General features: G+C 48.3%; 1 protein-coding gene across 4 annotated transcripts in view; it reads right to left on the bottom strand.

The window, feature by feature from the left end:
- The window catches only part of Pcsk6 (proprotein convertase subtilisin/kexin type 6), a 178,150-nt gene that overhangs the window by 45,967 nt on the left and 116,802 nt on the right, over window positions 1–15,381 (bottom strand). For all 4 annotated transcript variants that reach the window (XM_021264718.2, XM_087188500.1, XM_087188498.1 and 1 more), the window contains exons 12-13: window positions 14,935–15,123; window positions 11,157–11,293 (exon numbers count right to left, since the gene is read on the bottom strand). In XM_021264718.2, the coding sequence (XP_021120377.2) occupies window positions 11,157–11,293; window positions 14,935–15,123 (326 nt within the window). The remainder of the gene's footprint in view (window positions 1–11,156; window positions 11,294–14,934; window positions 15,124–15,381) is intronic.

The following is a 15,381-nucleotide window of genomic DNA, read 5'->3' as shown; positions in this document are numbered from 1 at the left end:
GAGTCTAAAGAAAAGCTGCTGACACCGTATGGATTTCTGTTCTTTCAGAAATGGAGGAAAGAATACAGAAAAAAGGGGGATTTTAATCCAACAGAATAAATCTTAGCATTCAAGGGAATGACACAGAATTTCTAAAAATCCCATCAATTGACTCAGACAGTCTATTTATTACTATGTGGATACCAAGTACTAAAACTAAAACCCTTTGGAGTCATGAAGTAAGATGCATGGTGATAATTACAGAAAGAGGATTGGGAAGTATGCTCAATTATTCTCTCCATTTGAATTCTGATGTCTCACCGTTCCCTCTGGCAGGGGAAATGGTGGGAAAGGCCAAGCTCCTTGGGGAAGGAGGGCCAGACTATGGCAGTGAAGTTTGGGCCTTGCTCGGAGAGAACTCACAGGAGCCATCCCTGCAGGGTGCTAAGCTGGACCCCATGCTGGAGGGGCACAGTGGTGCAGAATGAGGAAGCACACCTCTCCCTGTGCCTACCAGGAGACCTGGCACGTAGTGGGTGTACAGGTAAGTTAGGTGCCCAAGGTAAGAGAAGCACCAAGCAACGGTGCCCCTGGTGCTGCACGGAGCCAAGCCCAGCTCCTGCTCCATAGGGAGGACCCAGGCTCTACCTGCATCAGGGTGCTCGCAGGAGCCCCAGGTCACCCGGAGGTGCGGGTCCCTTCTTTGCCGGGGTGGGTGCCTAGTGGGATGGACACCTGGCAGTCAGGCTGGCCTGGCCCAGGCAGGTGATGGGCTCTGCCGGTGCCCCAGGTGTGACCTCATGCGGCTCCGAGTTTGAGAGGGAGGTGACGGATGGAGAAGTTCCTCCCTTAGTTATGTGTCTGGGCCATCGTCTGGGCGCAGCCCCATCTCAAAGAGGCCCAGTGCCAAGGATGCAGAGCTGGGGAAACTGAGGCAGGAGGACCCAGCCCAGGCCTGTCTGATACTTGAGTCAGAAAGATAAAGCAGACACATTTCCCAGAGAATGAAACTCCTTGCACTTGGTGCCTGAACTTAAAAGTCTGAGTACTCTGCATGGAAACACTTGACAACACAGTCAAACTTCTCTGAAAGGTGTTCTCTGCAGGACGAGCCCCTCACCTGTGCTGACTGCACCACTGCTGCCAACACCTGTCTTCCTGAGCTCGCAGGAAGCTGCCCCCACCTGTGTATGTAGGGACCTCATATGCCTCACCCCGTGTCCCAGGCCTGGCATGAAGAGTTCAGTAAAAGTGTGCTGAATGCAGAGATGAATGAAAAGCTACCTGGGACAAGGAATACCTTTTCCTCACTGAGGAGGGAACTGAAGAGGAAAGAGGATGATTAATCATTATTCAGGTTTAGAAAATGGTGTTAAAGCTAATTACAGAAGCCAAATGCAATCCGACAGAGGTGAGTATTATCCCAGCTAGCATATGATTCAGATCACTTAACTACTTAATAAACCCCAGGTCTTATCTGAGATTTTCAAGCACTTTTTACACAGCATACCAATAAAATTGAGCTTTTTTTCCTTCTATATTTAAGCAATTAAATTGCAGAGATTTGAGGAAGAGGGAAATGAACAGGCAGAAGTGAGGCATCTCGCCCACCCCCAGAGCTGGTTCTCAGGATCCCTGGAAGGGAGCTGCTCTTTCCGGGCCACACCTGGGTCCTGGTGCGCTATGCCTGGCACCAAAGCCAGTGGTGATGTCCCACTCACAGGTCAATCACTCTTAACAGGTCATCAGGGAGGGAAAGATCAGGCCATTTGGTGTCGAATCAAATTGACAACGTGAAGGGGGAAGTTGGCCCTGACAGAGCCACAGACCTTGGCCTGCAAGAACTCCCTAACTCTGAATTCTAATATTGGTGACACCTCGGTCAACTGGTGTCACCTCCCCGGGCTGAGCTTGGCAACAGACACCATCAGACTGACATGCACTCAGGTGCCAGGCACTGTCCAACCTCACACAGCAAGCTGGCTGCAAACGGTCCTCCCTTCCTCTCTTCCCACCTACTGTGTGACAATCATGCACAGAACTGAGGTCCCCTCTTGGCCCAAACAGTGACTGTAACTGTTCTCAGGGAGGCTGTCACCCTGGCATGGCCTCTCAGGTGTGGGCTCCTGTGAATGGTGCCTACCCTGGGACCAGGCCCACAGGCAGAGCATAACTGTGCCTTAGTGCACTTCCTGTGGGCACAGAGTACCCGGATCTCGCAGCCCCCTTCCACCCCCAGCATTCTTTAACCCTTCCTGCTAGCTGGTGTTTGCTGCCACTGCAGCCATTTCTAGAAATCTTCTCAGACTCCAGCAATCTCAATATCTCCCTCCTACTCCACCCCTACCTGCCTGCAGCCACTGTCCTCACTGTGGCAGCTGGCTCTTTCCTCTGGTTTGCCCTGCCTCTGCTCTGCACTCAAGGATGGTCCCTGGGCATCTGAGGCAGCTCCAGACCTGACCCAGGAGAGGAGCGTCAGGGCAGGTAATCACAGAGGATCACACGTCAGCCTGACACTGTCCCCTCTGTCTGCCCTCCAGGCAGGTGTGGAAGCCCTGCTGCATCATGAGACCCCACCTGTGGTCCCTCTCACTGCCTGGTGAGCAAGGCCAGCCTTGGGGAGGGAAATGTGAGCACCGCTTGATGCTTCATTTTACAAAAATTAAAGAAGCAGCAATACACTTTTGCTCAGTCTCCATTTCCTGATGTCCTATATTTTCTGTTCTACTAAAGTAAAAAAAAAAAAGACTGCATCAAAGTAGGACCCAGGAGTGGTGGAGCACACTGGTTGTCTCAGCTACTAAGGCTGAGGTGGGAAGACTGCTTGAGCCCATGGGTTTGAGACCAGCCTGTGCAACATGGTGAGACCCTGTCGCAAAAACAGAACACAGCGAAAAACCCAAATTAATATAGGGGCGATTCTGACAATTTGGCAGGCCTTAAAGTGGATCCTTCCCTACAAGCCTTTCCTCATTGCTTCAACTGGGAGGAACTAGGTTTGCTCTACTGAAGTCTAGACAGTCCTCCGAGTCTTTGGTGGCCTTGGGGCCTGGTGTGTGGTATTACTAGTTCTTGACCAGGAAACCATCCCCACCTAGTCTGCCAGATCTTCAGAGGCTGGGATTGCATCTCAGGCTCCCTGGATACCTGTCTGGAATCTAGTTCATGGCAGAATGTCCTTGTTATGGCTGTGACAAGATGTCTCCCCAAAGCCTCATGAGGTCATAGATGGGGATTTTCGGAGGTGGCTGGATCTAGAGTGTGTGATGCAGGGATTGATTCACTGTGCAATGCTGTGGTGTGACAAGGTGCTGTGCAAGGGTGTGACAGGTACCTGCCTTATGGCAGGTAGCATGGATAAAATATGAGATGGAAAGGGGGCTGGTGGGGTCATTGCTGGTCGCTTGCTTGCTGCTTGCTGCCTTCTGCCTGCCCTGCCGTGGACTGTTTCTCCTCTGTGATGCCCCTCTGCCATGACACCCTGCCTTGGAGCCAGCCAGCTAAGAACTGAAATCTCTACAAACTGAGCAGAAATAAACCTTTCCTCCTTTAACTTTGGGTGTCAGGTATTTTGTCTCAGCAATGAGAAAGACACTCTTCAAACATTCATAGGACAAACATCCCTTAGGACACGCAGATCCCCGATTTGATGCCGCAGACCTCTGGGAGAGCAACTATACATTTGGAGGCTGAAGAGAGTTAACCTCAGAGGGACCTCATAAGCTCCCGATCCACACATCACCCTGGGAAAGGGCCACCTACATTTCTGCTAGCCCACCTGACACATTCTGGCTTCCACTTCTCATCACACTTCCCAGGAAGCCTCAGTGGCCACTCTGAGCATCAAGCCCAAGACTGACTCTCAAGGAGGGTGAGACCACATTGGAGAGGTTATGATGCAGTTGCCCCGTGAGATGGATTCCCACCACGGAGAGATGATTACAGGCCCAAGGTGGACTCCAATTGTGCTTGCAGCACACATGTGGATGCCTGGACATGCTGAGTATGTGGCCCAGAGAAAGGAATCTGTCCTTGATGCACACTCAGGAAGAGCATGCTGACCTTGACTGGCTAGATGCTTGCCTGAACTTGCTGTTTCTACAAAGACCATGTTCAGGAGCAGGGGTTCTCTGAAGAATGAGCCCACCCCAGAAGCCAGGCTTTTTAGGATGATACTGGGGAATGTGTTCCCACTTCCCAAATTCTAATAAGTACAGGTCAGAGTGAAAAGCACCCATGAGATGTTTATTCCACTCCTGTCTCAATCCCAAAACAAAAACCCAGATTCTAACCACGCCTACGGATGGAGGTGGGCCTGTCTCAGGACTTAATATGGGGCCATTCTTGGGAAGCATCCCTGGATCCACTAATCCTGTGTCCCCAGAAGCATGCAGAGCATCTCCTCATATGGTGACTACAGGCAATTCCAATGGCACTCATTAATTCTCCAACACCTATGGTGTACCTATCACGCACCAGGGAAAAGACACAGGGTACACAGGGGCCTGTCAACAACACTCCAGACAGCAAACTCGGCAGCTAAAAGGCAGGGCAGAGGTGGTGCAGCAGCACCTGGGTGGGTGGGCAGGGGCACAGGCAGGTGCACAGCTTTGCAGGGATGAGATTCTGTCTGTGCACCGCTGCAGCACCAAAGCTTTGCTCGGCCCATGTGTATGCCACTTCCTGGGCTCCAATGGGTATTAAATACTGCTGTATAAGGAGCTCTTCCATGGCTCATGGCCTGGAGAGGCAATATCATGAATACATGTCACGAGCTCCTTCTGCCCCGGACTCCAGGTCCACCTTGCTACCTAGATTTACCACTGTGTCTTCCATTTAACCCACCCCAAAGGAGCTCTTCAGCTTCTCTGTAGGACCTGCTCCTCCTCTGATGGTCCAGATCGTGGAAATCGCAGCTCCACTCTTCTACTTCTCCGCAGGACCATTGGTGCCTGTTCTCTCCTCTCGCAGCCCACATCTGCTCAGCGAGCCTCTCAGCTCTACTTTCAGAGATGGACTGCTTCACACAGCTCCACTGCTGCTACCCTGGTCTGAGTCACCTTCCTCTCCTACTGCAGTGACTTCCTAACTGGCCTGTCTTTTGTTCTCTCCACTCCCACTTAGTGTCTTCTAACCAAGCTGTCAGTAAGCCTATTACCATGGAAGCGCAGATCATCGCTCCTCTTTCTTTTCTTTTCTTTCTTCCTTCCTTCCTTCCTTCCTTCCTTCCTTCCTTTCTTTCTTTATTGGTACCAGGGATCGAACTCAGGTCCTTGCACTTGCACAGCAGGTTGTGAAACCACTGAGCTAAACCCCTGGCCCTGCCCTCCTCTATTCAGAAGTTCCCACCAAGTGCTTTCAACAGCTTACAAAACCTGGTGTGATCCGCCCCCTTGACCCTCAGTGAATGACTCCAACATATTCTGTAGCCCTGTGGGCCTCTCACCTGTGCCACAAACACTCCAGGTATGCTCCTGTGTCAGGACCTTTGCATGTGCCGAACCCTTTGCTTGGAATGACCCTTCTCCAGGTGTCTGCACAGCCCACTCCTTCATCTGCAAACTTTGCTCAAATATCTGCTCCTTCGGGCCTTCCCTTGTCACCCTGACATGCCCTTCTCGCTTTTCCCTGCTGTATTTTTCTCCTTGCAGCTTCTCTTCATGTGGTGGACTGTAATTTCCTGCTTGCTGATCTTGTTTATTAGCTACTGCATTCACTAGGATGCAACCTCAGTGTCTGGCTCGATTACCACTCTGTCCCCAGTGCTTAGAACCTCGCCCATGCCCAGGAAGTATCTGTTGAATGAAGGCTGATTGGAGGGGAGTTTTATTCTTTGAATAAGCCAATGATTTCCACTTGCTAATATTTTCTTTAGGATTTCTGCAAACCTATTCAGATTTGCCGGCAGTCTTTTTATCCTTTGGGACACTGATCCATTTGTCCTCATGCTTATTTTTCCTCTGGTGATTTGGAAGGTTTGCATCTTGTTTTAAATTTTTCTTATTTCTGTATTATACAAAGATATTTGATTTCATATGTCTCTATCATTGTTAAGAATCAAATCTATTAGCCCTTTGTGCCCCAGCCAGGGTAAAATAGGAATATTAACAAATATTTACTCCTTCTTATTCTCATCCTCCACCTCTGTTCTTGTAGAAGTAACACAGGATGGAAAAGCTAGCAAGGAAATCTACTGCAGAGGTTCAAATGAAGCCATGGAGGTCAGGGCTGTGCTGTGATCATGGGAAGAACTGGGTAGAACAAGCACTTCCATGGGAGAGAGCAGCAGATGCAAAGGCCCTGTGGTGGGTCAGAACACACATGTTCAGGGAACTGAGGGAGGTCAGTATGATGGGGAAGAGGAAACAGAACATGGTGGAGAGGTGTTGGAAGGTTTGCAGGCCAGGCTAAGAGAAGAGGGTTTTGCTCTCTGAACTATGAGAGCCCAGCTAAGCATAGTGGCACCTGCCTGTGATCCCAGCACTCCAGGAGGCTAGGGCAGGAGGACTGTGAGTTCCAGCCCAGTTTGGGCAACTTAGTGACTTAGCAAGAACATGTCTCAAAATAAAAAATCAAAAAAGGCTGAGGATGTAGCTCAGTGTGAAGGGCCTGGGTTCAATCTTTAGTACCATGAAAAACAAAACCAAACCACAGCAGGCCATGCAGTGCTTAGCAGGGATGCATGGCTGTCTGAATTGTATATCATGGGCTCATCAGCTGCTGTCGCCACCACAGGCAGAGGCAGGAAAGCCAGGGGCAGGAGGAGGTAAAGGTGGCAGGGGATTGGGCGGAGGCAGTGGGCAGACTGAGAGGCTCGAGGCAGACGGTGAGGTGAAGAAGAGAAAAACTGAAGGCCGACTCTTGGGTTTTGTCTGAGCAAGAGGACACACAGCGGGCTATGCACATGATGGGGAAATGGGAGGACCTGCTTGGGAGTTGGGTCCCAGATGCCCAGAACACAGAGCCCGTGAGAGCCATGCACAGAATCCAGGGAGGCTGCTGCAGAGCAGGGCTGGACAGAGTGAGGGTAGAGAGAGGCAGTCTCTGGGCACCATCACCAGATAGTGTCGAGGAGGGCTGGATGAGACCCCCAGGTGAGAAGGAAGACAAAGCAGGGCCCAGGAGTGTGCCTGGGGCTCTGGGTGAAGCATCCATCAAGGAGGCCACCAAGGAGCAGCCTAGGGTGGCCAGGGCCTGGAAGGTGTGGGAGGCACTTCAGGTAGTGGGTGTGCTGCCTGGGGCCACTGTGTGGCCACTCGGCTCTCAGTACCCTCCCTGTGTGAATGACTGCAGCGTGCTACAACTCCGCAACATGCATGTTATTGCCCCAGTTTGTAAATGGGGAGGCAGAGGCCCAGAAAGGCTAAGTGACTTGCCCAGGTCCTAGGTATTAGTAAGAGTTTTGTTCCCGAGCCCCACAGCCTTAACCACTGCACTGTGTGGCCAGCAGAGAGGGTGTCTCTCTCTGTGAAGGACCCGGAACAGCCCCAGTTTTGGTGATGTGGACAGGAGTGGGTGGAGTGCCAGCAGCAGACAGACATAGCCAGAAGTAGGCGGAGGCTGGAGAGGATGCAGAGTAGGGTGAGGCCGGCCACACGAGGGAGCCCAGTGGAGGGACGTGGGGGAAGAGCCCGGGCACCACCATCCCTCCACAGCTCATAGCCCGAGCTCGTGGGAGGGTACAGGGAAAGATCAACGGTCCGCAGTGTTGCAGTGTGGGCCACCAGCCTCCGGTCTGCACAGCCAGCCTCCGGGGCAGCAGGTGGAGTGGTGGCACAGGCCAGGGACGCAGCGCAGCGCCCACAGAGTGGTGAGTGCGTGCGGGGGCAGCACAGGAATCGCCCCTCGAGTTTTTAACAGTAGGCTGATTTATGTTGGGGCTTTTAAAAGAAAGGACTGAGGAGCTTCTACTCTTAAAATAAGTAAATGTCAACTCATTTACAATTTTTTGCTTTTGTAACTTTAGAATTTGTGATAGTAGCACTTTTTTATGATAGTTATTTTAAAATCAGAAGGAAAGTGATTTTGGGAGCTAGAATCCCTATAGACGACTTGACAATTTAAAGTCAGCTTTCTGCATAAGGCAAGTCAATGTTCTTTTCTCTTCCTGGTAAAACACAGACACACAGACACACACACACACACACACACACACACACAGCTGTGTGTCATGGAGAACTGGAAAAGAACTCTGGCAGGAGAAGGATTATACACACAAGGAACATCAAAACAGTGAAAACAATCCTTGGCAAAACCTTTCCACAGAAAAGCAAGATGCCGGCATCGCCTGTGTATTTTACTATGAACCCGCAAACAGCCATGGGAAGAGTTTAGTGATCTCTGCGGATGACTACAGCGTAAGATGGGAAGATTATTCTAGTTCTCTTCTAGATTATTGCTCCCTCACCTAGATCAGTGCCTGGCCCATAGAAGGCATTCAGAATAGACTGGTTAAATATGTGATTGATTTTTTTTTTTTTTTTTTTTTGGTACCGGGGATCGAACTTGGGTCCTTGTGCTTGCGCAGTAGGCGGCGAAACCACTGAGCTCAATCCCCGGCACGTATGCATGATTGATTTTAACAAAGCAGTTATGAAAGGGTACAAGACTTACAATGAAATAAATGACCCAAAACCAAAATTGAGAAAATAATTCCAGTTACAATGGCACTAAAAGGAATAAAATACTTAGGAACATGTTTAACCAAGGCAGTGAAAAAGTTTCATATTAAAAACTACAAAAACCATTTCTGAACAATGTTACTGATTTTTTTTTTTTGGTAACGGGGATTGAACTTGGGTCCTTGTGCTTGCGAGGCAGGTGGCAGAACCACTGAGCTAAATCCCCCAGCTGAACAATGTTAAGAGCTAAATAAATGGAAAAGCATCCTATGTTCATGGATTAGAGATTTAATATTGTCAGGATGGCAGGATTCCCCAAATTGATCTACACATCCAATCTCTATCGAAATTCCAATCACATTTAAAAAAAAGAAATGTACAAATTTGTGCTAAGATTCATATGGGTTTGCAAGGGATCCAGAATAATCAAAACAATCTTGAAAAAGAAGACAAAAGTGGTGAGACTCACACATTTTGATTTCAAAATTTACAACAAAGCTACAGTAATCAAAACAGTGTGCTCTTGGCCTAAGGAGAAATAGACCAATGGAAGATATGTCAGAGTCTCAAAATAAATTTCAGTAGTTATGGCAAATTGATTTAGACAAAGGTGCCAAGATCATACAACAGGGAAAGAACATCTTTTCAACATATGATGCTTGGGTAATTGGAGAGCCTCATGCAAAAGAATGAATTTGGACCTCTACATCATACCATATAAAAATTACTTCAATGTAGATCAAAGATCTAAATGTAAGAGCTAAAACTATAAAACTCTGAAAAGGAAATATAGAAGTAAACCTTTGTGACCTTGGGTTAGGCAGCAGTTTTGAAAGCATGACACCAAAAGTACAAGTAATAAAAGAAAAATAAACTGGACTTCATTAAAATTAAAAACTTTTGTGCATTAAGGAACACCATTACTACTATGGTTTAGATATAAAAAGTTCCCTAAAAGTCCCCTAAAAGTGTTCAGAGGTGGGGCTTTCAGAAGGTGATTGGATCATGGGGGTATATACTTAATAGTGGATTAATCCAGTGATGAGTTCATAGTTGAATGTGCATTGGGTGGAGAGGGGTCACTGGGGTTGTGCACTGGAGGACATATCTCTTGCTCTGGTTCATTCTTTTTTTTTTTATTTTGTACCAGGGATTGAACTTGGGTCCTTACGCTTGTACAGCAGGGATTGGGACTGAGCTCAGTGCCATAGCATTTTTTTTTTTTTGGTACCAGGGATCGAACTCGGGACCTTTCACTTGCAAGGCAGGCGCCAGAACAATTGAGCTAAATCCCCGGCCCTTGCTCTGGTTCATTCTTCATTCTCTGCTTCCTGGATGCCAAAGATTAAGCAGGTTTCCTCCACTAGCCCGTTCTGCCATGCCATTTCTGCTGTGGAGCCAACTGGCTATGGACTGAGCCATCTGAAACTGTAAGCCAAAATAAACTTCACCTTCTTTAGGTTGGCAATGTCAGGTATTTTGTCCCAGCAATAAGAAAGCTGAATAATACAATCACTCAAGTGAAAAAGACAACCCTGAGAATGGGAAAAAATATTTGCAAATCATATATCTGATGAAAACCTTATAACTCAAGAAGAAAAGGCCAAGTAACCCATTTTTTTAAATGGGCAAAGGATTTGAATAAATATCTCCCCAAAGAAGATACACAAATGAACAATAATACAATGAAAAGATCCCCAATATCATTAGTTATGAAGGAAATGCCAATCCAAATCACAGATGCCACTTCATATCGACTAGAATGGCTATTTTGTTTTTAAAGAAAAGTCAATAATGAATGTTAGCAAGGATGTGAAGAAACTGGATCTCTCATATATTGCTTGTGAGTGTAAAATGATGCAGTCAATTTGGCAAATAGCTTGGCTATTCCTCAAAAAGTTAAACATAGAGTTGCCCTGTGACCCAGAAATTTCATATCTAGGTACATACATAACTAAGAGAAATGAAACATGCTCACACAAAAACTTGTACAAGAAAGTTCATACAAGCACTATTCACAATAGCTGAATGGTAGAAATAACCCAAAAGTCATCAATGGATGAAACAATGAATGGTACATACACACATTAAAATACTGGCTGGCCATAGAAGTAATGAAATTCTGATGCATACTACACCATGGGCAAATGTGAAAGCACGCTAAGTGAAGGAAGCCAGATGCAAAAGGTCATATACTGTATGATTCTATTTACATAAAATGTCCAAATAGACAAATTCATGAGGACAGAAAGTAGATTAGGGATTGGTGGGGACCAGAAAAGGAGGAAGGAATAGGTAGTGATTGGCCAATGTGTTTGGGGTTCCCTCTGCAGGGGATAAAAATGCTCTGGAATTAGTGCGATAGTTGTACAACACTGTAAATGTACTAAAAGCTACTGCACTGTACGTTTTAACATGATTAAGATGAGGAACTGTGTGCTATGTGAATTTTACCTCCACAAAACAAAGATTTACCAGAGTCATGAGATAAATAAAGGGCTAGGGTTAAAAGGGGTGAAATATAAAATTGTTATAAAATGCCCAAGTGGCACTGACCTTGTTTTTCCGGGTTGCGGACCTGGGATGGAAGGTCTTGGATTTCCAAGGTCCATTCCCCCTCAGCCTTTTCTCCCCAGCAGTGCACAGTCATAAACTCCCAGTTTGTAAATCCTTCATTCGAAAAATCCAGCAATCTGCAATTGGAGATGCAGTGTTAGAAAATCAATGCCAGGCAGAGGGAGCCAGTCAAAGAGGACTCTGTCTGGCCCAGAAGGAATTACTCCTCAGGAGCCTGCATCGTCCAGTGGAAGCCCTGGGTGGGGCTGGAGAGAAGTGGGGAGACTAAAGGACACACATCACATGTTGATGTTTTCACTGCCTGAGTTTCACCTGTTACCTCACTGGACCTCCCTAACATCTGGAGAGGAGGGCAGGCATGCAGGCTTCAACATGCCCAGTCAAAGGTAGGGTCTTGGTCCCAGTAATCTCTTCCCATCCTAATTAACAGAGGCGGGATCCCAGGTATACTAGTTTGCTGCAGGTCCCACCACCAGTAACCAGTAGAGCTGGGACTTGAAGGGGGCATTCTGACCTCTCCTTCTGTGTTCTTTCTGCCATCAGCATGTGTTTACGAGATCACTCACCAATGCCCTCAGTGCTGCCACTTTCCCACAGACGTGGCGGGAGTTTGCTCCCTCCCCACCCAAGCACCAATCTCGTAGAATACATACACCCAGTGCCCAGAGGCACAAAAGCAGACAGAAGCTGGGTCACATGACTCACATAAGCTTAGACGGGGCTCACAAAGGAAGCCTTTAAGAATTGCATGTTTGTGGAATAAATGATATGTCCACATTTGTTTTAGAGCCAGATTGTGTGCTGCTCTTGCAAATAAGTAAAAACAAATAGCCACTCAAACTTGGGAGAAGAGAGTTACTTCTGAATCTCCAGGGCTGAACCAATTTCCCTTGGTTGCCTTTGGAAGAGATGACAATGATGACCTGACTGTGCTCCAGAGCGGGTGGGAGACACCCTTGGGCCGAGTAGGAGGAGGAGAAGGCTTCCTGCGCCCCCCCCCCCCAAGTGGCAGGTCTTCCCTGACTGTCCCCACCAGCCCTGGGCCTTCAGCTTCCACTGGTTCCCACCTTCAGTTCAAGTAGAAACAAGAAACAACTAGTTGACACCTTCTCTCTCCCAAGCCCGAGTGTCCTCCTCAGGCTGCTGTCCTGGAGGGAACAACTCAAAGGGCTTCAATTCTCTCTTCCTCTTTCTTCATAGCTTAATTTTCTATCTCTATTTTGGAAAAAGAAATTTTTAACACAGGGCTTTTTATTGTTCATCAGAAACTTAAATATGTAAGTTTGGTGTGATGTGAAATTCTGCTCCCAGTTTGGGGGCTCTCTGAACACTCAGTGTATAGATGCTGACCAAAGGAACATTGTTTGCATGGAGACTAGTTGGGAGGAAGGCATTCTGTGTTTTCCACTAAGAAACAGCCAAGGTCAAGGCTGGTTTTCACATTCAAAGGCAAGGAGAACCTGATAAACTGGGGACAGAAAAAGAACAAACGCTTTTAAGTGCTGAGGTCCTTAGGAATGTCAGCTTACTCTTTGTGAAAAAAATTAGCAACCCGAAAAAGCTGCTGAATTAAGTAAGATGTGAAGTAAGTAGAAGGTAATAGATCCTAAGACCAAAATCTTGACATAATCACAAAATCTGCCTTTGAGGGAAAAAAAACCCCAACAAACTCCCCAGACTCAAGTGACTGCCAAGTGGCCTCAGGGCAGTATTTTAAGGTGCTTTATGGCACAGGGACAGCAAGCATTATTTGCAAGTAGGTAGCTGCAAATAAACCTCAGGCCCTGCTCTCCACCATCCCAAGGGGCTCCAGCACAGGGCTAGGGACACAGAAGGACCAAGGTGAGAAGAGGAATGAAACAGACTGGGGGTGCATGGGCATGTTGGCGGGCTGTTGCCAGCTGGACTTCGGCAGGATACGAAGGGCAGCCAGGCACCTGTGCCGAGCATTCTTATCTATATTATCACATTCAGCTCTTGTAATATTACTATTTTCTTGTAAGAGTCCTAACATTTACAAATGAATGAATGACTTTCCCAAAGGGGAAGGATAAAGAGGAGCCAAGTGACTGGGTCCTGAGAGCTGAGCTGGGAAGTGGAGGGCCCAGGGTGTGAGCCCCGGTCTCTAGGCTCCAAGGCACACACCCTCCAGTCACTGTCACCTGGCCAGCCTGCCATCTGTCACCCTAGCTATTAAGTCTCATGTGGGCTCCTGGTCAGTTCAGGCCCCTACCTTCAGGGGCTGTGACCTGGGGTGTCTATAGGTAGAAATACAGCAGCGAGTGAACGGAAGTGGGGGTTCTGGTGAGGATCAAGAAGTGAGGGGAGCCCTAAAGCAAACTTGCCCCTTTGCTCAGCTCCAAGCCAGGGTATGCAGAGAACGTGGGCCTGGCGGAGAACTTCCAGCTTTTCGGGAAATTCTAGAAAGTGCACATTCAGATTAAAATCTCTAAAAATTAAAACAAAAACCAAATCTCCTGAAAGGAGAACACTAACAAGCTTCAGCTTGCTGGCTCAAGCTCACAAGGGCCTCCATAGGCAGAGTGTGGCTGATTCTGCATTCAGGAGGGGAAGGCACCTCCATTCTGCTCTTCAGCTGAGAAAGTGGGACCTGGTCAGGGCTGAGCATGGTGGCCAAACTCTTGGAATCCATAAAACCAGGGTCTTGTCTTGGGTCGATTCCAGTTCACTAAGGACAAAGCTTGTGCTGGGACCACCATCTACTGCTTGCTGCCCCACCTGCAGGCTGCTGGTCCTAGAAGCTGGGTAGAGGGATATGGGGCACAGCACACACATCGTCTCCTTGGGGCAGTGGCCCTGGTGCCCCTTCATTGCTGCTGAGTCTTGTAAAGCAGGCCAAACTATCTTATGTAAGGTGGTTGAGTAGAAGTTCAGAAAAGGGGGACTTCTGCATGAGAGCTTCTACTACACACCCCGTTTCTGAATAGCCAAGCCTCCTACAGCCCTGATAACGGCAGAATGCCAGGCAGGAAACCCCAGTGAGCCACCTAGACCCCTCAGACAGGGCACGCCCAAGCATGGGTGCTCCTCCTGGACTGGGGGCACAGTTGCTAGGTCTGGTTTTGAAGAGATACCAGAAATGCTGATTTCTTTATGAATCCGTGAAACCTTTTTCTCCTTTCTGACTCTTAGCTAGAAAGAGACAAAAGGCAGTTCTCCCCCAGGGTGCCATAATTTCTCCAGTCTACCTGCAAGTCATATGAATGCAACCGAACGCTTGTTCTTGTTCCTAAATTTGTTGAAAAAATGACTCCATAGCCTTCCACAAACCATGGGTAAACCTTTGAGAATTCTGGGTCTGTGTCTGAGGCTAGCATTTAGGGGAGAAGGCCACAGAGAGCAGCCTGAAGTGCCTTCCCTGCATCCCACCCAAGCCCAGAGGCCAGAGTCCAACCATGCGGGCCCTAAGGGGTGGCAAGCACTGAGTGGGGAGCTCCAGGAGATGAAGCTTCTCGGTTACATGCACTGGTTTCCAATGCCAACTAAACAGAATAGATATGACTGTCAATGCACTTTCAAGACCAATGAAGGCACTGCCAGAATCCCATCAACTTTCTCACTACACAACAAAATAGGGCAACAACCCCTTTGTCACTTCTTCCTGAAAATGTGAAAAGTTTTGGAGGATTGTTTTAAAGACAAGGTTTCAGGGAGCAGGACTCTCCATGTGGACAGTGTCCGGACAGGGGCAGAGTCCCCAGGTGGGGCCCCCATGGGGCACAGAACCCTGCCTTACCTCTTTGCCAAAAGTTGAGACTTGGTTCCCGAGGGGGAAACCAGGTAGATCTGGAGGTCTCCCCGGCGAGGATGCGAGATGGAGATGCGGACCACCACGTGCTCCAAGTAGACCACGCGCTGGTCTGAGTGGTCGGCGCAGGCATTCGTCAGGGCCGTGGTCCGCAGCACTTGTACTATAGGGATGCTCCTGAGGAGGAGCAAGAGCTCAGCACTGGGTGCTGAGTCACTGAATCTCTCTCTCTCTCTCTCTCTCTCTCACACACACACACACACACACACACACACACACACACACACACGGATGACCACAGGCACAAGCACCCCAGCTTGCTCCTTCCCAGGTGCAGCTCTGGGTTCTGAGGATCCCCAGAGAGCAGCTGGAGTCTCACTCTCAGATGGTCCACTCTGAGTTCTATCATCTGCCCTGGAAGACTTTGTGGTTCTA

This window comes from Heterocephalus glaber, unplaced genomic scaffold, assembly GCF_053883595.1.
Source record: "Heterocephalus glaber isolate CG9 unplaced genomic scaffold, H.glaber_assembly_v1.0 deba00001531, whole genome shotgun sequence".
NCBI classification, from domain to species: domain Eukaryota; kingdom Metazoa; phylum Chordata; class Mammalia; order Rodentia; family Bathyergidae; genus Heterocephalus; species Heterocephalus glaber.
This window is presented reverse-complemented; position numbering and strand designations above follow the sequence as displayed.